Raw genomic sequence first — 27,944 nt, forward strand, 5'->3', positions numbered from 1 at the left:
CTAGGAGGCACCCTGGATTGCGGTGGGGAGGCCTTCCCTTCCCACGCTGCGAAGCACTCTCCTGTCCGGAGGGTTCCCACGCAGAAGATGCAGTCACGTGTGACTGCTCAGCCAATCAGGTAAGTATTTCACAGGTTCCCATTAAAGCACTGAAACTCGCGTATCTACGAGTTTCAGTGCTATTAATGGGAACAAAACCAAACACACAAAATAATAAAAAATAAAAAACAGACCACACATTTAAAATTAATTGAAATTAAAGTTATTACGATTTATAAAATTAAAAATTTTTCCGATTTTTAAAAACATTTTTTTAATTATGGTTAAAAATAAACTTACCGTAGTGGGGAGGTTTCTAACAATAAAACATGTGTTTATAATTTTATTTTAACGTGTTTTTGTATGTTTTAAAACACTAGCGCCTGTAAAAGTAGGCTATGTGCTTCCTTTTATCAGTTGCAAGATTTTTGAGGACATTTGCTGGGCAAGATATGCATAAATACCGCAATCTTGCCCAAACAAATGTCCTCGCTCCCGATATGTGCGCGATCTGTCAAGCTCCAGCTTGACAAATCGGAAAAGACGGTTTTCATGCATGCGCATTGCATGCTGAAAACCGGCTTTTCCGATGCCTTCCCGAGTCCGTAGAAACTTCGTACAGGCCCGGGACATCGGAATTTCTGGGCCATTAATTAATATTACTTATTTAAATAACCTGCCTTTCGTATTACAAGAAACAACAGAATGTAACCAAAAGACAGCAGTGAGGACAGATTGTTAAGCTATTTTATTGGGTACTAAGAAACATATAAATTTCCCAAATCATGTTCTAACAAACCACACGATGGTTTAATTCTGCATTTGAACATCTCTGAACAAAGCCCAGAGATCATGGCCAAAATAGTAACTCACGCAGACTTCTACCGGCAGGAGAGATGTTGAAATTTTATGTTTGTGTCCTGTGTGGGCATTTTGGACTAAGATAGAAACGGGAGGTGTAACTGCAGCAGCTTTTCGTGCGCAGAGGTCTAGAATAAATGCCAGCATTTTTACGATGCTGTTTCAGTGATAGTATTGTAGGACAGATGGATTTTTGATATAGGAGACACCATGAATAAAGGATCTTTATTGAATCCAGTGATGCCCACGACTTTGGGTTGTGATCAATTCAAGAGCAGGAGATGGGTTTTCTCTGCTGCCTGTCAAACAGGATTATTTTATTGCACAGTTGTGTTAAAGTTGGTTTTGTAGATAACACAGAAGGGAGGATTTTAGCTGGCAGTGGGTTACCAGTGGGCAGATCCTCCTTTCATCTGGTAGAAAGAAGCTGCCAAAAAAGTTACTTGAAACAGGCGTGGGAAGAGCAAGTGAAATCTCCACTCCGACCTGGATTCAATGCAGGAAAAGTTTCAACGACCTGACAAGAATAGAAAGGGTATGTGCATATCTCAATTAGTCGGCACTGCACTTGGTAACAGCATTCCCCCCCCCCACTCCCCCACCACCCAGCACATTGAACACATCCCCCTCCCCTCCCCTCCCCCAGCACTTTGAACACTTGCCCATCCCCCGCCCCCCAGCACTTTGAACACTTGCCCCTCCCCCTCTTCCACCAGCACTTTGAATGCTTGCCCCTCCCCCAGCCCCCCAGCACTTGGAACACTTCCCTCTCCCACCTCTCCCCCTCCCCCCACCCCCAGCACTTTGAACACTTCCCCCTCCCCTCCCCCCAGCACATTGAACACTCCCCCCTCCCCCTCTCCTGCACCACATCCTTCTCCAGCAATCACAAGGCAGCTGCAGGACTCTCATTCTCATTCCAAATACACACTCACCTCTTTCCGTCATACTGCCATCCTGAAAGAGGGCAGAAGATGTCTCTCCCATGGATCCAAGGCTGCCCCCTGGGACTGCACCTCAGCACTCATACGCCACTGTGCGGGAGTGAGGTGGCACTCTGGAAGGCCCTGACAACAGTGGCCCCCAAAGCCAAGATGGCAACCGTCTGAGCTTCCATGGCAGCTGCGTGGGCTATCATGAGAGGTTCCATGATGTGGCCACCACTGTGGTGTTGATGGAACTGACCACTCAGTTCCTGTTGAGCTGAATGGTCTCCAGGCTCTGCGCAAAGCTTCAACACGTTAGAGCTGGACTCCTCCATGAATACACAATAAATAGTAAGATACTTAGAAGTGTCGAGGAACAGAGGGATTTTGGAGTGCATGGCCACAGAACCCTGAAAGTAGCAGGCCAAGTAGATAAGGTGGTTAAGAAGGCATATGGGATACTTTCCTTTATTAATCAAGGCTTGGAATATAAGGGCAGGGAAGTTATGCTAGTACTGTATAAAACACTAGTTAGGCTACAAGTAGAGTTCTGTGTACAGTTCTGGTCAACACATTACAGGAAAGATGTGATTGCACTAGTGTAGGTACAAAGGAGATTTAGGAGGATGTTGCCAGGACTGGCGAATTTTAGCTGTGAGGAAAGATTGGATAGGCTGGGGTTGTTTTCTTTGGAGCAGAGGAGGCTGAGAGGAGATTTAATTGAGGTATATAAAATTATGAGGGACCTAGATAGAGTGGATATGAAGGACCTATTTCCCTTAGCAGAGAGGTCAATAACCAGGGGGCATAGATTTAATGTAATTGATAGAAGGATTAGAGGAAAGTTGAGGAGAAATGTTTTCACCCAGAGGGTGATGGGGGTCTGGAAATCACTGCCTGAAAGGGTGGTAGAGGCAGAAACCCTCATCACATTTAAAAAGTACTTGGATATGTACTTGAAGTGCCATAATCTACAAGGCTGGGGACCAAGAGCTGGAGAGTGGGATTAGGCTGGATAGCTCATTTTTGACCAGTACAGGCATGATGGGCCAAATGGCCTCCTTTTGTTCCATACATTTCTATGATTCTATGATTCTAATTGGCCCTATCACGTTAGGAACACCCAATTATCATGACTCAAAGTTTAAAGCTTCTGAGGAACAATAACATGCATTGATATGGACTTGGCCAATTACACATGCAGCACTCCCTCAGTACTGCAATGAAGTATCAGCCTATATTATATGCTCAAGTCTTGGGAGTGGGACTTAAAACATGATGGTGGCAAAGGCATGAATAGGGGTTTTAGCTGCAGTCAGGTTATTGTAAGGGAAAAAGAGCAATGCTTATGCTCTGAAGCTTATTAAAGGTACCTTGATATTGGAAGAGAGAAGGTGGTGGGGATGGAGTGCTCGATGGAATTGAATGCTGCAAAAAGGTTGAGGATGGCAAATTGAGATAGCGTGCCATAGACATAGTCACAAAGGATGTCATTAGTGACTTTGACCAAAGGCAGTTTCGGGGCTGTGAGCAGAGCAGAGACCAGCTCCTATCCAGATCAGAGGCTCCTAAATGAGGCTAGAAAGGCATATTATGTGCCAAAGCTCTATAAATCCCAGGGGATAGTGATCCAAATCTGTGCTGGGCATCAAAAGAATCATTGCATTTTTGACTACAAAACTGAGACTAACAAATCATTGAATTTCCGCTAAAGCCAAACTGATAAGCAGACAGCAGTAAATTGGGTCGTTACAGCAGCCTCCCACTTACTGGTTTCTACGAGCTTTGATAGAAACAGCACCAGGGATACTAGACTGAAGTTATCATTCCATACAAGTACAAGGCCCCCAATATATACCAGATTGTGCCTTTGGAGGGGGGGGGAGGGGGGAGGAGTTATTGACGGGAAACCCGGAAGTACAGGTTTACCGAACATTTTGCAGTTCAAATGTTTTCTCCAGGTTTCCCATCCAAAAGCCAGCCTGACTGACAGCCTTGCTGTCTCACGATCTCTGTGGCAAGTAGTTTGCCTTCCTCAACGTGTAACTGATTGCAGCGTTGTGTCATGGGGATTCCCAGCGAAGAACTGCAGTGATGTTAACAAGCTGTCTAATCAGCAAATCACATTGAAGGATTCTCACAGACAAAAAAAACAGGAAATGAGAAGCTACTTTCATCTGGACTTTTTGAAAATGTTACAGAGAGCGAAATGACTCTCACATGGGGATAAGGCAGAGCCTGAAATATCATGAACAAACTGCAATTTTTTTTAAGTTTAAAAAAAATTGTAATTGTGATCATAATGGAGAAATTTGACATTCCACAAACACAATAATTTGTTTTACAGGGCCAGAACAGTAATTTTGTAGTCAATACGCCGTTAAAACCACAGTTACACCTAATTCAACAAGGCTTAGCATTTAATGGGGGTAGTTAACAGCGATATTAGCATGGAAAAGCCCAAGTTTCACTGATTTCACAGATTTCACTGATTGTCGCCTATGCCCCCCATATGGGGGGAAGGGGTCCCCAGTGCAGCTTGTGTCGGAGCAGTGAATGACTGACTGTAACTTAAGGATTTCCGCATTTAGATGCTCATGCACTAATTCCTGAAGTTGCGGTCAGTATCAGAGGGGTAATGAAGGCGAGCGCTGACAGTTCAGCCTCATGAGCCACCGCAAATTCCGAGCCATTGTAAACCAATGAAAGTTTGGGAATCCAGCCAAGCTATTGCTTCTGTTCATTTTGTGCTCAAGGAGCATTTTCTCGCAGTCTGTATACAATCAGATTTTATTACTTGGGACATTTATCAACACACCCACCATTCCTATCAAAATGAATTACAAACAAGAAAACCTATTACGTACTTACATAGTTTTCTGCAAGGTCAGGGTGCAAGTAATCAATCCCTGCAGTAAAATGATAAATAGGTTACATAAACTCAATTTAAAGTCATAAAAAGGGGTTCTGCAAACTAAACAAATCAAATCTTTCAGCAGCTTTGAAGAGGTTTGAAGCACTGAGAAGTAGCATTGGAAATATCATGGTAGAACGAGTACATTTGCATAGTTCAGCTTTTCGTATCAATCAGAGAAACAATTCCTTTGTAATCACCTTAACAGGATATATTTTTTATGTGTGTCTTTAAGCCTAAATACAATTATTGTGAGGTTACAGGGCAATATGGTGGCCTTTATTACAAAGGGATTTGAGTATAAGAGTAAAGATGTCTTACTATATGGGGCCCTGGTGAGGCCACATCTGGCGTACTGAACACAGTTTTAGTCTCCTTACCTAAGGAAGGATATACTTGCAATAGAGGGAGTACAACAAAGATCACCAGACTGATTCCTGGGATGAGGGGATTGTCCTTTGAGGAGCGATTGGGTAGACTAGGCCTATATTCCATAAAATTTAGAAGAATGAGAGGTGATCTCATTGAAACATATAAAATTCTTACAGGGCTTGACAGGGTAGATTCAGGGAGGATGTTTCCCATGGCTGGGGAGTCTAGAACCAGGGGTCACAGTCTCAGGATAAGGGGTCGATCATTTAGGACTGAGATGAGGAGAAATTCTTCACTCAGAAGGTTGTGAATCTTTAGAATTCTCCACCCCAGAGGGCTGTGGATGCTCAGTTGTTGAGTATATTCAAGACAGAGATTGATAGATTTTTGGAAAGTAAGGGAATCAAGGGATATGGGGATATGCAGGAAGGAAGAGTTGAGGTAGAAGATCAGCCATGATCTTATTGAATGGCGGAGCAGACTCGAAGGGCCGAATGGTCTACTCCTGCTCCTATTTCTTATGTTCTTTCGGATTTTAGATATTGTTGGAGATTTTAAAATGTTCTTATGTTCTTAATTACATAGGGGAAAAGACACCTAAAACACTTGCTTCCTTCCTCAAAATAAGTTATCAAATAAAAGACCACGTGGTCTGCTTGTGAGTGCATATTGGGAAGAGAGATTTTCTGTAATGACACTCAATTAGCTCTTACCATCATCCATGATTGCTATGGTTACTCCTTTTCCAGTATAGCCCAATTCCCAAGCCTCGGCAACATTAAGGTCTAGCCCAGGGGTTCCATCTGCTTGGCCAGTGTTTACCTGATTCAACAAAAGTAAATGCACATACTGGATGAGCATGTTGCGATATTTAAACCATACTTTTTTAGATCTTAAACCCGAATTCAACCCTGTCCGCCTGGCATGAATGTTACTTACAAGATACCATTGTTTTGTAAACAAAGGATCGTTCATCGTGATACCAATTTCACTAATGCTTCGATATCCTCGCTTCTTTCTGTTAAATGCCTCTTGCTGTATGGCATGTTTTACCTGCAAGGGAAACAATATGGGTGAGCAAATCCATAAATAGTTGATCAGGCATGTTTCAATTAGAAATGTCGAACTGATAACATCTGTTTGCTACATTTTATTCACCGATCAGAAACACGATCTCAACAGGCATTCAGAGAAAAGTGTTTCTGTAGCACAATTTTCTCAACATACTTTTAAACAAACATTCTAGGCTAAGGTTTGGAGAAGCTGGGTTGTTCTCCTTGGAGCAGGGAAGGCTAAGAGGAGATTTAATAGAGGTGTTTAAAATCATGGAGAACAGAGCCTCTGCCAATAAGTGAAAAAAGACAAACAGCATTCTGAAACATGTATTGAAACTAAAGCAATAGTTTGAAAGCTGGAAGGCAAAGATAAAGACTATTCTTGACAATACCAGTCTGCCCCTTTAAAACAAATACCCCTTCAATGGCAAATCTAGAAGCAGTAGGGCCAAGTTTGATATAAGCACAAAAGCAAGACTTGCATTTTATATGGCATCCCAAAGTGCTTTACAGCCAATGTAAGTACTTTTGAAGTGCAGTCACTGTTGTAATGTAGGAAAATGTTCTGGGGCCAGTCTGCCTGTGAACTGCACCCACATTATTATAGGACATCTATGTGTAGAGGTGTTTGATAATTATTTGCATGTGATTTTTGTTGCTGTGATCCACCTGAAAAGCTATACAGGAAACTTGGCGACGGTGCTATTCAGGTGCAGGACAGTTTTCCTGTGTATAAGCTCCTTGGTCACATAGCCAGGAAAATCTACCTAATATTTCAGAAAGGACAAGGCTCTCAGTTTTCCTCTAGTTAATCTTATAACTAGACAATATTGCATGCTTACTTACACTGCCTCGATGTGTGGATAGAAGTGCTTGTAGCTGAATCATGATCATATTGACAATTTTTATCTTTCTGATCAAGCAATCAAGCGTTCAGGTTTACCCTCAAGTGCAAAACACCACAATTCAACTTGCATCAGGGAGAACTTGCAGAAAATAAGGTATGTATTTTATTTTAGTCTTTACTAATTCAATATAATCCATTTGCAGACCGCGGCTTTATGATTTTGCTCCAGCCACTTAACTTTACTCTGGAGAGATTGAAGCCTTTTGAGTTTCTCTCGATTGTAAATTGAAGTATTGCAACAAACATGGACAAAAGCTTTTGCACTATCTCATAATAGTGAAACAAACTTCCAGAGCAAGAGTATGGATGTTAGGGGCAATATTTCCCCTTTAATATATTCAAAGTTTTATAGAACAAAATTAAACTCCACTCAATGAAACGCGATAAACAGAGTTAATGTTTCAGGTCCATGACCCTTTGTCAGAAATCTCAGTCTGATGAAGAGTCATTGACCTGAAAAGTTAACTCTGTTTCTCGCTCCACAGATGCTGCCCGACCTGCTGAGATTTCCAGCATTTTCTGTTTTTATTTCAGATTTCAGCATCCGCAGTATTTTGCTTTGCATTAGAACTTTTTAAAAAATTGTTCCTGGGATGTGGGCATCGCTGGCAAGGCCAGCATTTAACACCCATTCCTAATTTCCCTTGAATGGCTTGTTAGGCCATTTCACAGGGCTGTTAAGAGTCAACCACCTTGCAGCAGGCCTGGAGTCACATATTGGCCAGACTGGGTAAGGACGGCAGGCTTCCTTCCCTTGTCCAGTAGTTTGATGGTTGCCATTACTAGCTTTTAAATTCCAGATTTATTTATTGATACAAAAGTGCTATTTATTGAATTTAAATTACCCAGTTACCATGGTGGGATTTGAACTCATGCTGCCAGATAACTAGTCTGGGCCTCTGGATTAATATCCCAGTAACATTACCACTATACTACCGTTCCCTATCTGGGAGGAGGCTTGGCCTAGTGAGGGGAACTTTACTCATCTCAAGCCCAGAGCTGGTCAGAGTTAATACTCTGACTGGGAAAAGTTAACCCAGCCTGCTAATAGTGTTACTATGGTGACTTCTCAAAAATTATTTTTCTTGTTTTTGAGGAGGTAATTGAATTAAAGTGAGATTTGATTGCATCTGTTGCTCTGTACATTCAATTGCAGTCTGCAAAATACAGCATCTTAACAATTCGTGTCTGGCCTCATCCCATTAAGTGTTTCTGTCTGCCTTCAGAAAGATTGGCAAGGTGCACGAGGGTTAGGTTGGACATATTCCTGGAGGTTTCATCACCCCCATCTCCAACAGCCCTGCATAGCCAAACAGCCTTTTCCCCCCCATTTCCAATATTTCTATAACTAATAATACAAAAGCACTCAAAGAATATGGTAAAGAAACATCATCATTTTAATGTCTCTATGATTTTTCTCTCGGGCGTGCTCAAATCCTGGAGGGTTGGTAACTGTAACGAGGGCATGTGTGTAAGACATGATATCCAGTTCATATCACAAGTGGGATCATATTGCTTACACCCTTAGGTCATGCAATCATATAATTAGATATTGGGCAGTACAGGCACAACCATAAATGTAGGACATTCGGACTTCCTACAGGGGTGACCAGCACTGCTCAACACCAAGCTTACAGCTTGCATCCCACCGGAGAGAACTAGGCCCATACAGTAGAGCCTGGTCTCCAGTCATCTTGGACCTCCTTGCCACTGGACCAAGACCTTGCTCTGCCAAGCCCATGTGGTAGCCGGTGTCCAACAGCCACCCCACGTTAAAAGAACTCATGCACAGGCATCTTCCACCCTTCAAAATAAAGTTCGGGACCTGGAACGTCAGGACCCTCATGGACAACCCCAAGAGCGACAGACCAGAATGCTGCACCGCCATCGTTGCCCGGGAACTCAGGCGCTTCGACGTTGACATCACCGCCCTGAGCGAGACCCAGAGGGCAGGGGAAGGCCAGCTCAAAGAACAAGATGGAGACTACACCTTCTTCTGGAAAGGGAAACCAGAAGAAGAACGCCACCTCCATGGAGTTGGCTTCGCCATCAAGAACAAGCTGGTCGGCCGCCTCAGAGATAAGCCCCCTGCGAGATAAGCAAACATCTCATGAATCTCCGGTACACCCTATCCCCGAACCAGTACGCCACAGTTATCAGCTTATATGCCCCAACACTTGATGCGACAGATGAGGCCAAAGAGAAACATAGAAACATAGAAACATAGAAAATAGGTGCAGGAGTAGGCCATTCGGCCTTCGAACCTGCACCACCATTCAATAAGATCATGGCTGATCGTTAACAACTCGCTGAGTGAAGAAGTTTCTCCTCATCTCTGTCCTAAAATGGCCTGCCCCTTATCCTAAGACTGTGTCCCCTGGTTCTGGACTTCCCCCAACATCGGGAACATTCTTCCCGCATCTAACTTGTCCAGTCCCATCAGAATTTTATATGTTTCTATGAGATCCCCTCTTGTCCTTCTAAACTCCAGTGTATAAAGGCCCAGTAACTCCAGTCTCCCCTCATATGTCAGTCCTGCCATTCCGGGAATCAGTCTGGTGAACCTTCGCTGCACTCCCTCAATAGCAAGAACGTCCTTCCTCAGGTTAGGAGACCAAAACTGAACACAATATTCCAGGTGGGGCCTCACCAAGGCCCTGTACAACTGCAGAAAGACTTCCCTGCTCCTATACTCAAATCCCCTTGCTATGAAGGCCAATATACCATTTGTCTTCTTCGCCACCTGCTGTACCAGCATGCCAGCTTTCAAGGACTGATGAACCATGACATCCAGGTCCCGCTGCACCTCCCCTTTTCCTAATCTGCCGCCATTCAGATAATATTCTGCCTTTGTGTTTCTGCCACCAAAGTGGATAACCTCACATTTATACACATTATACTGCATCTGCCATGCATTTGCCCACTCACCTAACCTGTCTAATTAACCCTGCAGCCTCTTAGCGTCCTCCTCACAGCTCACACCACCACCCAGTTTAGTGTCATCTGCAAACTTGGAGATATTACACTCAATTCCATCATCTAAATCATTAATATATATTGTAAAGAGCTGGGGTCCCAGCACCGAATCCTGCGGCACTCCACTAGTCACTGCCTGCCATTCTGAAAAGGACCCGTTTATCCCGACTCTCTGCTTCCTGTCTGCCAACCAGTTCTCTATCCACGTCAGTACATTACCCCTAATACCACGTGCTTTGATTTTGCACACCAATCTCTTGTGTGGGACCTTGTCAAAAGCCTTTTGAAAGTCCAAATACACCACATCCACTGGTTCTCCCTTGTCCACTCTACTAGATACATCCTCAAAAAATTCCAGAAGATTTGTCAAGCATGATTTCCCTTTCATAAATTCATGCTGACTTGGACCAATCCTATAACTGCTTTCCAAATGCGCTGCTATTTCATCCTTAATAATTGATTCCAACATTTTCCCCGCTACTGATGTCAGGCTAACCGGTCTTTATTTACCCGTTTTCTCTCTCCCTCCTTTTTTAAAAAGTGGTATTACATTAGCAACCCTCCAGTCCATGGGAACTGATCCAGAGTCGATAGACTGCTGGAAAATTATCACCAATGCATCCACTATTTCTAGGGCCACTTCCTTAAGTACTCTGGGATGTAGACTATCAGGCCCTGGGGATTTATCGGCCTTCAATCCCATCAATTTCCCTAACACAATTTCCCGTCTAATAAGGATATCCTTCAGTTCCTCCTTCTCACTACACCCTCGGTCCCCTAGTACATCCGGACGGTTATTTGTATCTTCCTTTATGAAGACAGAACCAAAGTACTTGTTCAATTGGTCTGCCATTTCTTTGTTCCCCATTATAAATTCACTCGAATCCGACTGCAAGGGACCTACGTTTGTTGTCACTAATCTTTTTCTCTTCACATATCTATAGAAGCTTTTGCAGCCAGTTTTTATGTTTCCGGCAAGCTTCCTCTCGTACTCGATTTTCCCCTTCTTAATTAAACCTTTTGTCCTCCTCTGCTGAATCCTAAATTTCTCCCAGTCCTCCGGTTTGCTGCTTTTTCTGGCTAATTTGTATGCCTCTTCCTTGAATTTGACACTATCCTTAATTTCCTTTGTTAGCCACGGATGAGCCACCTTCCCCGTTTTATTTTTACTCCAGACAGGGTTATACAATTGTTGAAGTTCGTCCATATGATCTTTAAAGGTTTGCCATTGCCTATCCACCGTCAACCCTTTAAGTATCATTTGCCAGTCTAATTTAGCCAATTCGCGCCTCATACCATCAAAGTTACCTTTCCTTAAGTTCAGGACCCTAGTTTCTGAATTAACTGTGTCACTCTCCATCTTAATAAAGAATTCTACCATATTACGGTCACTCTTCCCCAAGGGGCCTCGCACAACAAGATTGCTAATTAATCCCTTCTCATTACACATCACCCAGTCTAGGATGGCCAGCTCTCTGGTTGGTTCCTCAACATATTGGTCGAGAAAACCATCCCTAATACACTCCAGGAAATCCTCCTCCACCGCATTGCTACCAGTTAGGTTAGCCCAATCAATATGTAGATTAAAGTTGCCCATGATTACTGCCCATGAATTCTACTCCAGCCTTGAACAATCCCTGTCCTGAGTTCCTACGGACAACAAACTGATTCTCCTCGGCAACTTCAATGCCAGAGTCAGTAAGAACACAGCCTCTGGGGAGGCATGATCGGCAGAGAGAGGGTAGGGAAAACCAACTCCCTGCTCCTGACAAAATGCCTAGAACATGACCTTGTCATCACCAACACCTTGTTCCGCCAGAGGGACAAGTACAAGGCATCGTGGCAACACCCTTGCTCCAAGAACTGGCACCTGCTCGACTACGTCATCGTCCAAGCGAGGAACCGCAATGACGTGCACATCACCCGTGCCATGACAGGAGCCAATGACTGCTGGAAAGACCACTGCCTAATTACCGTTCCATCATCAACATTAATATAGCCCCAAAGCGGTGATGGCAACAGAAGCAATGCTGCCGAAAAATCAACACCGGGGCACTCCAAGAACTGGTTAAGAGATCCCTATACAGCCAGCGCCTCACCGCAACCTGGCGACCCTCGATGACCCCGAGATGCAGAGTACCCACAGCGCCTGGTCTGCCCTCAAGGCCACCATAACCAGTGCCTGCGAAGAGACGCTCGGTCACTTAACCAGAAAACACCAAGTCTGGTTTGACAAGAATGACCAGGAGATCCAGGAGCTAATAAACCGCAAGCGCAGGGCATTTCTGAACTTAAAGCAGCAACCCAATTAGGCAGCAGTTAAGCAGCTCTACAGACGGCTGAAGGCCGAGGTCCAACAAAAAACCCATGACCTAAAAAATAGATGGTGGGTGGAGAAAGCTATCCAGCAGCTGGCCGACAGCCATGACGTGCGAGCATTCTTCACCACAGTTAAGTCCACCTACGGCCCAAGCACCCAAGGCCCTACCCCACTGCTGGCCAAGAACATGGAGACACTCATCAAGGACACTGAGGCAGTCAGGGCCCGCTGGAAGGAGCACTTCGAAGATCTCCTTAATCGAGACTCTGCCTTTGACACGAGTGTCCTCGACTCCATCCCAAGTATGCTACCCACAACCATTTCAGCAAAACCCCAGCCCTGCACGAGGTAGAAAAGGCCATCCATCAGCTCAAGAATAACAAGGCATCAGGAGCAGATGGAATCCCCACCGAGGCACTAAAGTATGGTGGAGAAGCACTATTGGCACAAATGCATGACCACATCTCTCTTATCTGGAAGGAGGAGAGCATGTCGGGAGATCTCGGAGATGCTGTAATCGTGACCATCTTCAAAAAAGGGGACAAGCCCAACTGCAGCAGGAATCTCTCTGCTGTCGGCCACTGGGAATGTCATCGCAAGAATCCTCCTCAACTGTCTTCTCCCTGTGGCTGCAGAGCTCCTCGCAGATGCGGATTCCGTCCACTAAGGGTAACAACGGACATGATCTTCATCGCGTGATAACTACAAGAGAAATGCAGGGAACAGCACCAACCCTTGTACATGGCCTTCTTTGACCTCACAAAGGCCTTTGACACTGTCAACCGTGAGGGACTATGGAGCGAACTCCTCCATTTTGGCTGCCCTCAAAAGTTTGTCACCATCCTCCGCCTGATCCATGATGACATGCAAGCCGTGATCCTGACAAACGGATCCATCACAGACCCAATCCACATCCGGACCGGGGTCAAGCAGGGCTGCATCATCACGCCATAGCTCTTCTCGATCTTCCTCGCTGCAACGCTCCATCTCAGTCTCAACAAGCTCTCTGCTGGAGTGGAACTAAACTATAGAACCAATGGGAACCTATTCAACCTTCATCGCCTCCAGGCTAGATCCAAGGTCGTCCCATCCTCTGTCATCGAACTACAGTTCGCGGACGAGGCTTGTGTCTGAGCACATTCAGAGGCCGAACTCCTAGCCATCGTCAACATCTTCACCGAGGCGTACAAAAGCATGGGCCTTACACTAAACATCCGTAAGACAAAGGTCCTCCACCAACCTGACCCCGCCTCACAGCACTGGCCCACGGTCATCAAAATTCATTAGTTGGCCTTGGACAACGCGGGCCATTTTCCATACCTCAGGAGTCTACTATCAGCAAGGACAGACATCGACGACAAGGTCCAACACTGCCTCCAGTGTGCCAGTGCAGCCTTCAGTCACCCGAGGAAGATGGCATTTGAAGACCAGGGCCTCAAATCTGGCACCAAGCATATGGTCTACAGGGCAGTAGTGATACCCTCCTTCCTATGTGGCTCAGAGACGTGGACCATATACAGTAGACACCTCAAAGTGTTGGAGAAGTACCACCAGCGCTGCCACCACAAGATCCTGCAAATCCACTGGGAGGATAGATGCACCAACGTCACTGTTCTCGATCAGGCCAACATCCCCAGCATTGAAGCACTGATCACACTCGAACAGCTCCGCTGGGTGGGCCACAATGTCCGCATGCCCAACCAAGACTCGCAAAGTAAGCGCTCTACTTGGCACTCCACACAGCAAGCGAGCCCCAGGTGGGCAGAGGAAACGTTTTAAGGACACCCTCAAAGCCTCCTTGATAAAGTGCAACATCCCCACCGGCACCTATGAATCGCTGGCCCAAGACCACTCTAACTGGAGGAAGAGCATCCGGGAGGGCATTGAGCACCTTGAGTCTCGTCGCCGAGAGCATGCAGAAACCAAACGCAGACAGCGGAAAGAGCGTGTGGCAAACCAGACTCCCCACCCACCCTTTCCTTCAACCACTGTCTGTCCCACCTGTGACAGAGACTGTAATTCCCGTATTGGATTGTTCAGTCACCAGAGAACACACTTTTAGAGTGGAAGCAAGTATTCCTCAATTTCGAGGGACTGCCTATGATGATGATGACCCAAAAGAATATTTAAGGCAGTCCAGAAACCTTTTAACAGTAACACATTTTCATTTTCATGCACAGAAAAGTGATGAAACTAAAATAATTACCCGGAGCAAAAAGTTCACCAAGCAACAGAATCGTGTGGAGCATGGACTTGTTGGGCCGAATGGCCTGTTTCTATGCTGCAAATACTATGTAATATTTATGTAAAAGGAAATACTTTTTGTACTTCAGATATTTTTAAATGATTTTGCTCACTTAAATTATCCCATGCACTCAGTTCATTAGATGTATTGCTACAAAATAATTGTTACATTTCCAAATTGGGAATTGTTCAGATAATTACACTGAATTCTTAAGCTCACGTCGTCATCTTGTGCATAAACATGTTTGTTTTCATCATATTGGCTGGTATTTGAAAGGACATTGGCCTCCTCCTGTTCCTTTCAGCCCCTCGAATCTCTTCCCCCATTCAATTAGACCATGGTTGATCTGTACCTCAACTTCATTTAGCCAGAATTAGAAAGAGCAAAGGATCAGCTAACCAAATGTTAGATATCATTTATACGTATGGAAATTAGGAAAATACAAATCAGTCTTTGCATCCTATATTACTGTATAAAAGATGTTCAGGTCCTTTAATGAATATAAATAATGCATGCATCTGTTCATATACTTTATTTTGTAATATTTGACCCCCCCAAAAAATTGAACTGCATATATTTTTACATATACAGATAGAGCGTCCGAAATCTGGAAACCTCGGGACTGAGGTCGTTCCGGATTTTGGGTATTTCCGGATTTCGGAACGTCTTTCCACCGTCCCGAATCTGGAAATGCCTGGGCCGAGGTAAGGGTGCTGCAGTGGTGGAGCAGGCGGTGGGGGGGAGGGGGGCGGGGGCAGTGGAGGAGGGTCTAGGGCGACGGAGGGGGGTGATGGCGGCGGAGGGTCGACGGAGGGTCCAAGGTGGCAGAGGGTCCTGGACGGTGGGAGAGGGTCGGCGGATGTCCGGGCTGGTGGATGTCCGTGGCGGCGGAGGCAAGGCGGCAGAGCGTCGACGGAGGGTCCGTGGCGGCGGAGGTGGGGGGCGGCAGCGGAGTGTCGGCAGAGGGTAGAGGGCCCGGGACGGTGGGGGCGGCAGATGTCCGGGGCGGCTACAGCGGAGGGTCGGAGGGTCGGGGGGTCCGGGGCGTGGTGGGCAGCGGAGGGTCGGTGAAGGGTCTGGGGTGGGCAGTGGGTCCGGGGCTGGCAGCAAGCAGCAGCTGGGAAAAACCTGCGTTGAAGACCTGCAAAAAAGGTAAGTTAAAGTTTTTATTTTTTAATTATTTTTCAGCGATTTAGTAGGCAAGGGTTTTGTGAATTTTTATTTTTTGTTTTTTGGAATTTTTTTTCTGGTATTTTCTCCCTTCCTCGGCCCAACTCGCAGCAGCAATCGATTTTAAAAATGTCCGGGAATATCGGAACATTTTCCGGATTCCGGACGACCCTACCACGGATCAGTGCGACGTCCGGATTTCGGAACATTCCGAACTTTGGAACTCCGGATTTCGGCCGCTCAACCTGTATTCTATATATATATATATGGGGTATATACCCCATATTATTTTAGTTGGTTGATATAATTGAATAGCATTCCTTAATAAGCCATGTGGCAAAAGTAAATAGTGGATTTCTATTTATTTGTCACAGCAACTCATAGGCACTTTATACTTTTCTCTCATGAGTAACTGTTTCTTCACAATGTATCTGACATTCAGCATGTATTTATTACCCTGTATATGAACAATTATGTTTAGCACCTATGGTACGATATAATCCTAGCAAGCTGAATATTATGCCTTCTCAACATTCAAATCACATTCTCACTGACCTTTGCAGACATGATGATATCTATCCCACAGTGAATCTGCACAGATGTAACAAAATGTAATTCCTTTAACTCCATGGGCTAGACTTTCCACTTTGTTTGCTAGGGCCCAAAAAATGGGCGATGTTCCAGCCTTAGCGATGTTGCATCCTTCATGATCACTGGAACATCGTCCATTTTTTGGATCACGATTTTCGGCTCAGCGATAGCCTAGCGATGTCACATGACCCAGCGATAGCCCAGCGAAGTCACATGACCCAGCGATAGCCCAGCAATGTCACATCACCCAGCGATAGCCCAGCGATGTCACATCACCCAGCGATAGCCCAGCGATGTCACATCACCCAGCGATAGCCCAGCGATCTCACATCACCCAGCGATAGCCCAGCGATGTCACATCACCCAGCGATAGCCCAGCGATAGCCCAGCGATGTCACATCACCCAGCGATAGCCCAGCGATGTCACATCACCCAGCGATAGCCCAGCGATGTCACATCACCCAGCGATGTCACATCACCCAGCGATAGCCCAGCGATGGCCCAGCGATGTCACATCACCCAGCGATAGCCCAGCGATGTCACATCACCCAGCGATAGCCCAGCGATGTCACATGACCCAGCGATAGCCCAGCAATGTCACATCACCCAGCGATAGCCCAGCGATGTCACATCACCCAGCGATAGCCCAGCGATGTCACATCACCCAGCGATAGCCCAGCGATGTCACATCACCCAGTGATAGCTCAGCGATGTCACATCACCCAATGATAGCCCAGCGATGTCACATCACCCAGTTATAGCCCAGCGATGGCCCAGCGATGTCACATCACCCAGTGATAGCCCAGCGATGGCCCAGCGATGTCACATCACCCAGTGATAGCCCAGCGATGGCCCAGCGACGTCACATCACCCAGCGATAGCCCAGCGATGTCACATCACCCAGCGATAGCCCAGCGATGTCACATCACCCAGCGATGGCCCAGCGATGGCAAAGGGTACGCAAATTTTATTTATTTTTTGGTTGGCCATGTTTTCCCGCATTTCAGAAGGTCAGGGGTCATCCACACATGCGCGGAAGGCGGAGAGAGATCAAGAGAGGAGAGAGAGAGAGATAGAGAGAGGAGGAAGGCAGAGACAGAGAGATGAGAGAAAAGAGAGAGAGAGAGAAAGAAAGACAGAGAAATATGTCTGACAGCAATGAAAGTGGGAGAGATGTGGAGACGGGGAGGAAGAGGGCCAAACGCTTCTCTGAGGAGGCCGACAAGGCCTTCGTGGTGGAGGTGCACTCCCGCTGGGCCCAATTGGTGGGAAACCAGCACCACGGGCGTACCGCAGGTTATGGGGCGAGATAGCGAGGTCGTCTCGTCTGCGTCCCACAAGCCCAGGGGCTCCGACCGTTGCTTCAGCAGGAGTAAGTACGACTTTATATTTTAATGATGCACATTTTAAGTATAATTATTATAATGGTAATTCTCCGGGATTGTAATTCGAACTTATATAACATATATCATCCCCTCTAAGAACTGGACAAGGCCATGAACCTGTGCCCGTTTTAAGTCTCTCTGGCTGCTGTCACTTACACAGGGACCCACCATGGACTGGGGGAGAGCTGCCTTTGCACACTGTCAAGCCTGGGACACTTTTGGACATCAGCTACTGTCATTGAATTGTGGACACAACCCCTATTAGCATATAATGTTTGAAACGGTTGTATATAAATGACATAACCTTGTCAAGTAGCTTATGCTCTATTCACGTTCGCAGAGGAAGGGATCTCATAATCGGGCTCAGCAGAGGTGCACTGGGGGAGGCTCTGCTGTAATACAGACCCTCACCGGCCTGGAGGAACGTGCTGCAGCAATATTGGGGGCCCACAGTCGAGCGATCACCACCCGTGGTGTTGCCGGACCATCGCATGCACCACATGAGTAATGTGTCAAGCAGTATACGAGCTATGTGACATCATTTCATTCTCATATCATAGACGAATGATGTCATGTTATGCATGCAGCCTCTGTGCGACTCTCTACCATGCTCAGGGTCGACAACATAAGAACATAAAAGCAGTCCATCTGGCCATCTGTTCCCTTCTCTGTCCACACCCCATAAACCCTCACTCCCTTATCATTCGATCTATCTGCGACTGATCCAGCCTCCACAGCTCTCTGGCGCAGTGAATTCCACATAGATGTACTGCCGTAGATACCACCATATGATGCATTAATATGTAACGTTTCTCTGTCACATTTATGGGATTAGTACTGTTCCTCCTACGTATGCCAGCGCGGTGCAACAATGCTTTCTGCTCCAATAATCTCAATTGTGTCTTGCAGCTTTACCAGCTCCAGAGGTGCAACGAGAGGACAGACACTCAATGGACCTGACCCACTGCATGTGTCATACACCAAGGGTGGTGAAGAGGAGGAGACCACCGAGCCTGAGGAGGAGGAGGAGGTATACCTGGAGACAGAGGAGAATGCCCCTTGCATCCCTCTGTCTGGGGAACCTGCGGCCACAATGGGGATCCCAACTGAGGAGGTACCGGAACCAAGCGGCATGCAGTTGGCGACACTAAGGGGCAATTGGTGCTATTGTAGACCCCATGGAGGTCGGGTCAGCGGCTTGAGCAAAGGCCTACCCTGGACGAACGTGTGGAGCGCCTGGCACGACTGTGCGAGGAGTCTGTCGCAACCCAGCGCGAGCAGCTCCAGGTGTTTGTGAGGTTCACGCAGGAGTTCTCCCGGATGTCTGCTAGCCAAGCGGAGGCAACGCAGCAGATGATCCTGGAGTTGCGTGAAATCTCCGCCTCCAACCATGCCATGCGGCATGCGTTCTTGGCAGTACACGGCACTGCACCCCGAGCTCCCGTGACCACAAGCACCGGCACACAGGCGGGGCAGGAGGATGCACCACCTCCTGACTCGGAAGGCGATCCCCCTGTTTTGTCTTCCCCGCCAACAACCCCCAACAGGCGATCGTCCCAGCATGTCCCCCACCACGACAGGAAGTCTTGCCATCACCCACTGCACGCCGGCTTCGCAGCAGTACCCGGGGACCAAAACAGGTGGGTGAGGCAATGACACGGGGGGGGGTGTGCAGGATCGGGAGGGAAATGTGGCCGCAGGTAGGGAGGGAGGTACACTCGTTTTAATATTGTTCCTATTGTTCATATTTATTGTTGGTGTGGTGGTTTCACTGTTGGGGTGTGGGTGGGGGGCGGGCGGAGGGTGGTTGGGGTGTGGGTGAGGTGGAAGGGTGTTTTGGTGTTTGTAATTGAAAAATTACATTCAAAAGTTGTCATTTTATTAAAACCATTATATTTCACTTTACAATTGTTGTGCAGTGTCTTCTAATAATGTAAGTTAAAATAGAACATTAGTGGGCAACTGTTGTTAAACAATGTCCAGTCCAGACCAAGTAAGTATGAAACGTCACTTATTTATATAAATATAAAACGTCGAATTGAGAGAGTATCTATCTTTAAAAGGCCCTTAAATAATTCACAAACTATCTAAGCCCCTGTTTAAGAAGCCTACTGTCTTCCTCCGATATTCAAATTGGTGTCTGTAGTGCCGAGGACTGTGAGGAAGGCCAGGCAATAGCAACTATTCTCCAGTGATGTTCTCTGTGCGCGATCAGCCTGGCGATGTGCCGAAAGTTAGGCTGGGCGATGTGTGGGCAATCACCTCAGCGATCACATCGGCGATGTGAGCCGAAAGTTGCGCCGGGCGATGTGTCGCGATAAGCTCGGCGATGTGTCCCAACTTTCCTCTTTTTGGGCGATATCAGCCCTGTTTTGGGTGATATAAGGGCACTCGCCCAGCGATGTGAATTGTAATGATGTGACCCAGTCCAGCAATAAATTCAGGGTAACCGTATCTGATGTAAATTACATTTGATAAAATTTGAATAAAATTAGAGAACAGTAATACAGTTGAAATTATCAGGCGGTTTCAAAGGTTACATTTTTTATTTTTAAGTTTCCTCACGAAAGACAGAACTCAAATTAACAGTTGTTTTTGTTTCCCACTGATTAGCTGACCACATTAAGAATTGTTGCCTAGGTAACAGTTGTTGAAGGTTGGAGAAACATTAACTTACCCTTGGGTCCTTTTCCAGATAATGCTTATGCAAAATGCTGCGTCTTTTTCTGGCCTTCGGAATGCCACTGTGAGTGAAGTGATAGAGTCCTTCTACAAATGGAAGCTGTGGTAAAATAGAAAGTAGTTGAAGGCAAGCCTTTAGTATTGCATGAATGTTTTACATGGCACCTTCAATCGAGAATAAATGTCCACACACTTTTTAATTTCATTTTCAAACTCTTTGCTCTGCACTAAGTGGGGTTTGTGCACCAGCTCCTTGCACTGTAATCTCCAAAATATATTAGACTATTACAAAATGATTTTCTATGATACTTATAATATGTAGATGAAGAACATCCAAATAATGTATTGTCATGCTACAATATAGCTTAGTCTTCACCAGTTAAATGATTGATAAAGTTGTACCTCCTTACATTACATTTCTTGTAATTTATTCCCTGATGATATCATTCTTTCCATGATCTAAAGAAGATAGAATGCTAAGAGCAATTGTCCTTACATATTTAATTAATACAAGTAGGGAACGTTGGTATTTGGAAAAAGTATGTAGCACAGTTGAATGGTAACAACAGATATTTTTAGATCAGGCAACATATAAATTGCTGAAGGATCTCTTTTGAGGTTAACACATCATACCTAAACCACAAGTGGAAGATGAGGGACTACCCAAAGTCCCAGACCACAAAAAACATCATGTCAACCTGCCCACTGAGATCTGTTGCGGGAGACACCTCATTTCTCCTTTCGATATCTCAGGAGGCCATCGAATGGATAGCCAAACCAGACATCCCATTATAAGCTTTTCCCGTCAGACAAAAGCAGTATATCTAAACCCCTCCATTGTATTACTGCAGCATATATTTGTTCTATTCAAATCATGCCCAACACCCATACATCCCATCCAATACTCTGAAATGGACTCTGAATGCTTAAGGCTTTTCACATGAGCGAAGGGTATCTTAGCTTTAAGTATAAAATGGTACAATTACAGTGTGCAATTGTAATAATAAAGCAGACAAGTGGATTGCTCATATCTTTAATAATTCATGAATTCTTTCTGTTTGAAGCATAAACTAAGAACAGTGATTTAGTTCCTCAGCATGCACTTGAAAAAATTAAATAGTGAGATTTTGCTGAGCATCTGCTTGAATAATGTTGAAATTATTTCTGTTAATTGTTTCTGTATGCAAGCACACGAGTCCTTTTTTTTGCTTCTGTCAAAATCAAACCTTTTTATTATTCGAAAATGATATATTTTTCTTGGTGTTAAATTGAGGACGTGTCCGTCAACTGGTGTATCTCCACATTAGCAAAAGTTTACCTATAGATGTCTTTAAACCAAGCCCGCAGTAGTTCTCACTTTCTCAGATGTCTCATTGAATCATTTATTCTCTCCTGTATATAACATCGATTTGTGATTATTTATTTCTAGTTAGTGGCTTCACTTATATGAAAAGGGAATTGCTTATTCCCTTTAGCTGGCTCATTTCAGTTTGAGTGATATTTCCCCACTTCTGTTCCCATTAGAAACATACATTATAACATAGAAGGAAGACGCTTGGCCCTTCTAGCCCGCCCTGAATTTACCTCCCCCACCCTCCCTTTGGAAGTTGATTTTATTTGTCCCACTTTGCTGCTTTCTCTCTAAATTAATCCTACTTTGTTATTTTCTCCCCACATCCTTTTATATTCCTCATTAAGTAATTGTCCAAAACCTTTTTATTCCTGAAATTGATTTAGCACAGATCGGCACTTGTGGTAATGCATTCCATATTCTGAAAACAATGCATGAAAAAGTTTCTTCTAATCTAACCCTTTATGTCAGGAAATTATGTTAGGGAAATTGATGGGATTGAAGGCCGATAAATCCCCAGGGTCTGATAGTCTGCATCCCAGAGTACTTAAGGAAGTGGCCCTAGAAATAGTGGATGCATTGGTGGTCATTTTCCAACATTCTATAGACTCTGGATCAGTTCCTATGGATTGGAGGGTAGCTAATGTAACCCCACTTTTTAAAAAAGGAGGGAGAGAGAAAATAGGGAATTATAGACCGGTTAGCCTGACATTGGTAATGGGGAAAATGTTGGAATCAATTATTAAAGATGTAATAGCAGCGCATTTGGAAAGGAGTGACAGGATCAGTCCAAGTCAGCATGGATTTATGAAAGGGAAATTATGCTTGAAAAATCTTCTAGAATTTTTTGAGGATGTAACTAGTAGAGTGGATAAGGGAGAAACAGTGGATGTGGTGTATTTGGACTTTCAAAGGCTTTTGACAAGGTCCCACACAAGAGATTAGTGTGCAAAATTAAAGCACATGGGATTGGGGGTAATGTTTTGACATGGATAGAGAACTAGTTGGCAGACAGGAAGCAAAGAGTAGGAATAAACGGGTCCTTTTCAGAATGGCAGGCAGTGACTAGTGGGGTACCGCAAGGTTCAGTGCTGGGACCCCAGCTCTTTACAATATACATTAATGATTTAGACGAAGGAATTGAATATAATATCTCCAAGTTTGCAGATGACACTAAGTTGGGTGGCAGTGTGAGCTGTGAGGAGGATGCTAAGAGGCTACAGGGTGACTTGGACAGGTTAGGTGAGTGGGCAAATGCATGGCAGATGCAGTATAATGTAGATAAATGTGAGGTTATCCACTTTGGTGGAAAAAACAGGAAGACAGAATATTATCTGAATGGTGACAGATTAGGAAAAGGGGAGGTGCAACGAGACCTGGGTGTCATGGTACATCAGTCATTGAAAATTGGCATGCAGGTACAGCAGGCAGTAAAGGCGGCAAATGGCATGTTGGCCTTCATAGAGAGAGGAATGGAGTATAGGAGCAGGGAGGTCTTATTGCAGTTGTACAGGGCCTTGGTGAGGCCACACCTTGAATATTGTGTACAGTTTTGGTCTCCTAATCTGAGGAAGGACATTCTTGCTATTGAGGGAGTGCAGCGAAGGTTCACCAGACTGATTCCCGGGATGGCAGGACTGACATATGAAGAAAGACTGGATCGACTAGGCTTATATTCACTGGAATTTAGAAGAATGAGAGGGGATCTCATAGAAACATATAAAATTCTGATGGGATTGGACAGGTTAGATGAAGGAAGAATGTTCTCGATGTTGGGGAAGTCCAGAACCAGGAGTCACAGTCTAAGGATAAGGGATAAGCCATTTAGGACCGAGATGAGGAAAAACTTCTTCACTCAGAGAATTGTGAACCCGTGGAATTCTCTACCACAGGAAGCTGTTGAGGCCAGTTCATTAGATATATTCAAAAGGGCGTTAGATGTGGCCCTTACGGCTAAAGGGATTAAGGGGTATGGAGTGAAAGCAGGAATGGGGTACTGAAGTTGCATGATCAGCCATGATCATATTGAATGGTGATGTGGGCTCGAAGGGCCAAATGGTCTATTTCTGTACCTATTTTCTATGTTTCTATGTTTCTATGTACTTGGTGGCCCAATTTGTGCAATCGTTTTGGTTCAAAAGTGATATAGATTCAGCATAAAGTGTTGGAATTTGGAGTGCAAGTCTGATACACATCCCAAAATGCACGCTGCAATCTGGTCGATCTGGGTCCTGGCTTCCGAAAGTTGCCTGCATGACTTACCAATCTAGGAAATGATCACGTTCACAGGCTTTGATAGTCCACAACTTTTATCTGAAACATCAGGTTTTACTGAAGCGATTAGAAAAAAAGCTTTTCTGAGCTATGCAGCTAAGAAAGGATTCAACCAACTGCCTTTCAGCAATTTCAGCTCAGGGAGTTCATTTCCTTTTTAACTTCTGTCATGGAGCCCTTATTGGGGCCATTCTCATTTATCCTTATGATGGGAAGCATATACAGGAGCAGGGGGAGGAGAAAGTGAAAATCAGAAAGGCTCACCAAAAGAGGCGACTAATTATGGGGCATCCTTTCACCAGGTCTACAAACCACGCCACTCCCTTGAGAATGTACCGCAAGAGACTGCTTAATGGTTCAGTAAGGAGGCATGGAAGGAACTTTGCGTTATATTGGGGTACTGTAATTTTTTTCCCTTGAAGTATTTATCCAATTCTCTTTTGAATACAGGTATTACTATTGTATCTGCATCCACCACCCTTTCAGGCAATGCATTCCAGATCACAACAACTCTCTGTCATCTCTGGTTCTTTTACCAATCACCTTAAATCTGTGCCCTCTGGTTGCTTCTGCCACTAGAAACAGTTTCTCTTTATTTACTCTATCTAAACCCTTCATGGTTTTGAACACCTCTATCATATCTTCCCTTAACCTTCTCTGCTCTAAAGAGAAAAATCCCAGCTTCTCCAGTCTCTCCACATAACTGGTCCCTCACCCTTCTAGTAAATCATCAACTTAAATTAAAGTGATACAACCAAAGTTCAGCTATTAAAATTATGATAATGCTTTCTTATGATCATGAATACAATAAGTTAGTATGGAATACTGCTACCGAAGTCACTGCTCTTGATCCATTTTGATCTCATGGTCACTTTACTGCATCTCATGTCAGTATGTTGAATGTTTTAATGGAATCATTGGTTAGTGTGTATTCATTTCACACAATCTGAGTTTTAAAAGCCTGAAAACTGTAGGTGAATTAAATCACTGAGGGGCCGAAATTGATGGTTTTACCACCCACTGCTGCCGATATTCCTCTGGTCGAACCACCCAGTGCCATTTTCGTCGTGGCCTGGAGCGTGCAGGAGGGGAGAGCCGCCGGGAAGCGTCACCAACGTCAGCGGACGGCCAATGTGCGTAAGTAGACTCCCGTCCACTAAGATGCCATATCCATGCGGGCGGGAATCGGCTGGAATTGGCGGCAGGTCGGCGGTGGACCGCTGAGTACAGGCAACTCTGTCCTCAACGGTAAGTGTGAAGATGCTGTAAAAAAGGTAAATGAAGTAAATTTATATGATTTATTTACAGGTACTTACCTGGATGGGGTCCCCTGAAGGTCGGCAGTTGTTTTTTTTTGTTTTTGATGCTTTTTATTGTTAGTTTTTCGACCCTCCCTGGGCCCGACTCCATCCTCGGTGGCACTTGGGCGGCAAGCGCCTCTGCTGCTGAGAATGAGACCTCCCTCCCGCCTGCTGCCGCCCAGATTGGTGGCGTAAGTCCCTCATTTGTCGCCCACCGACCTTCGAGGGACCTGGGTGATGAAATTCCCACCCAAAGAACCGTCAGGGACATCGGCAGCCATCGGCGGTCCTTTGGGCGGCACTTGGGCGGGCCGAGGCCTTCATCAATTTCGGCCCCTGAAAATAAGGAGCTCTACAATGTTATGGCCCTGGTTAAAAAAAAACAAATTGTGTATGTCTAGGGTGTGCTACCTAAAAGGAAAATGAGTAGAAGCCTAATCGATATGTCTTGATTTCAACACAGCAAAGATGCATTTGAAGGAAGATTATGCAGGCTGGTGTATTTAAAGATAAAGAGGAATAAGAGTCAAAACTTCTCGGGAGCACTGATCATAGTAGTAATCACAGACAGAAATGTTGCAACCCCGATTTTAACTCCAGGTAGATTCCCGGAACAGACCCGAGTTAAAATTACAGTTGGGTCTCAATGATGCCATCCGACCACAACATACATATGTAAAGAAGGACCCTGTTGGCTCCGAGCCCGTGTCCTTGCTGCCTGCTCAGGAGAGCAGTTTAAAACTGCAGATGTTACGATCATGGTGGCTTTTGAAGAGGTAAGAGCCAGGGAGATTTTAACTGCCCACCTGCCAGGTTTCTGCTGAGCGAGTATAATTGAGAAGGAGACGGAGAGAGAAATTGAGATTGATTGGAATCTGGAGAGGAATCGCTTATCAGGCAAGAACATTTTTTCTTGTAACCTATCTAGGAGTACAAAAGAGATGCTCAATAAGTCAGGTCCAATATAAATTTTGGAACTGTTGAGAGTAAAAAAAAATAATTGGCAGAAAAAAAAGGAAAAAGTTCGGTCAAAGAAGGTAATGACTCTAAGAATGTTACCAGGTGAAAAAGGATTATACACAACTTATCTGGCTGACAGATGCTGCATCCTTTCTACCATCACTTCCCAAACATGAAGCACCACATAGGGGAGAGGATTGTTTGAGGCATTAGCCCCCTAAGTGTGTCTCCTGTCCCAGAGTTCTTGCAGTGCTCGACCTGTAAAATTGATTTTTTTCATTCTACAACACCCAATTCTACAACAATTTTGTTGAATAAATAGATGATTTGGTTCTGCCAATGCTATCTCTGGTGCTTACCTGCATGATTACAGTTCACAGCTGATAACAAGGGTTAGTAATTCTTTATAATTGCTTTTGCCTAATGTATTGGAGATACGAGGCTGGTTTTATGGTTAGTGGATGCAGTATGAGTGACAAGGTTCCAACTTGCAGGGATTGGGAAACTAAGCATTCAATGATCTTGTCCACTCCCTTCTGGAGCCCCCTACCATCAACTCTCTATTTTCTGATTAGACATCATGAATACAGATGTGGGCTTTTGATACCCTAAAGTATATCCTAATGTTTAGCTAGAAGTACTACTTAGTGTTGCTTGCATCCATTCACACTGGGTGTTAAAGACAAATTATATATTTTCAAGAGTTCAGCAGAATGTGATGATCCTTAAAGAACAGAGAACTTGTAAAATGAATCTACAGTGCCTATAAACCTTCGCTCCACCAGGCATTTATAATTCATTTTTATTATTCTGACAGAACTTATTGATGTGTATATCATTACAGCATTGATCTATTCAGCACTTCCTTAAAACAAAGTCATTTCACAATTTAGTAAATTAAATGTCAGTTTTCTTTACAGCATATAAAACTGCGCTGTAAAATATAACACATATACACATTCCTGGGAATTACTAACATTTTAAAGGGTGCTATACTGACTGAGATTGGCATTTAATCAAAATGTGAGGATGTTGGATGGAAAGGTGCTAAATATAAAATTCAGAACCAAATAATTTGCAAATGATACAAATCCTACAAATGAGTACAAGGAATTCTCACTCAATTACATATCACTGAGTATGTTTATTATAATGTAAGTATGGTATCTATGATGGTATGTAAAACCCTATAATGTTCTTTTAACAAACTGGTACAGAGCCAGCTTAAAATTTGTGACTTCCTTACTTTGTAGGACCCTAGATATTATAAGAATATGAATTAATTTTAATGCCATCAGGCAGGCTAATCCTAAAGAATGGGAACCCTTCAGTTTTATATAGAATTGTAACAGAAATTACAACATTGAAACAGGCTGTTCGGCTCTACCTGTCCATGCTGGTGTTCATCCTCCACATGAGCAGTAGCCCTAATCCCATGTGTTTGCTCTGTTCCTATTGCCCTTTATTCCCCTTTCCTTTAACCACCTACCTCACCTATAGTTAAATGCTGACACGGGGTAGATTTTCAACTTCCTTCCCAGGTGTAAAACTGATTTCAATGGAAATAACAATCAGGCAGTTCCAATAATGGGCGGCCCTATCCATTGAAAATCTA

At 44.6% G+C, this 27,944-nt stretch overlaps 1 protein-coding gene across 1 annotated transcript in view; it reads right to left on the bottom strand.

Moving 5' to 3' along the window:
- The window catches only part of pcsk2 (proprotein convertase subtilisin/kexin type 2), a 97,143-nt gene that overhangs the window by 55,704 nt on the left and 13,495 nt on the right, over positions 1-27,944 (bottom strand). Inside the window, exons 2-5 of the mRNA XM_070888774.1 lie at positions 20,439-20,543; positions 6,052-6,165; positions 5,826-5,934; positions 4,698-4,735 (exon numbers count right to left, since the gene is read on the bottom strand). Coding sequence (XP_070744875.1) covers positions 4,698-4,735; positions 5,826-5,934; positions 6,052-6,165; positions 20,439-20,543 — 366 coding nt within the window. The remainder of the gene's footprint in view (positions 1-4,697; positions 4,736-5,825; positions 5,935-6,051; positions 6,166-20,438; positions 20,544-27,944) is intronic.

This window comes from Pristiophorus japonicus, chromosome 9 (genome assembly GCF_044704955.1).
Source record: "Pristiophorus japonicus isolate sPriJap1 chromosome 9, sPriJap1.hap1, whole genome shotgun sequence".
Classification (NCBI taxonomy): Eukaryota; Metazoa; Chordata; class Chondrichthyes; family Pristiophoridae; genus Pristiophorus; species Pristiophorus japonicus.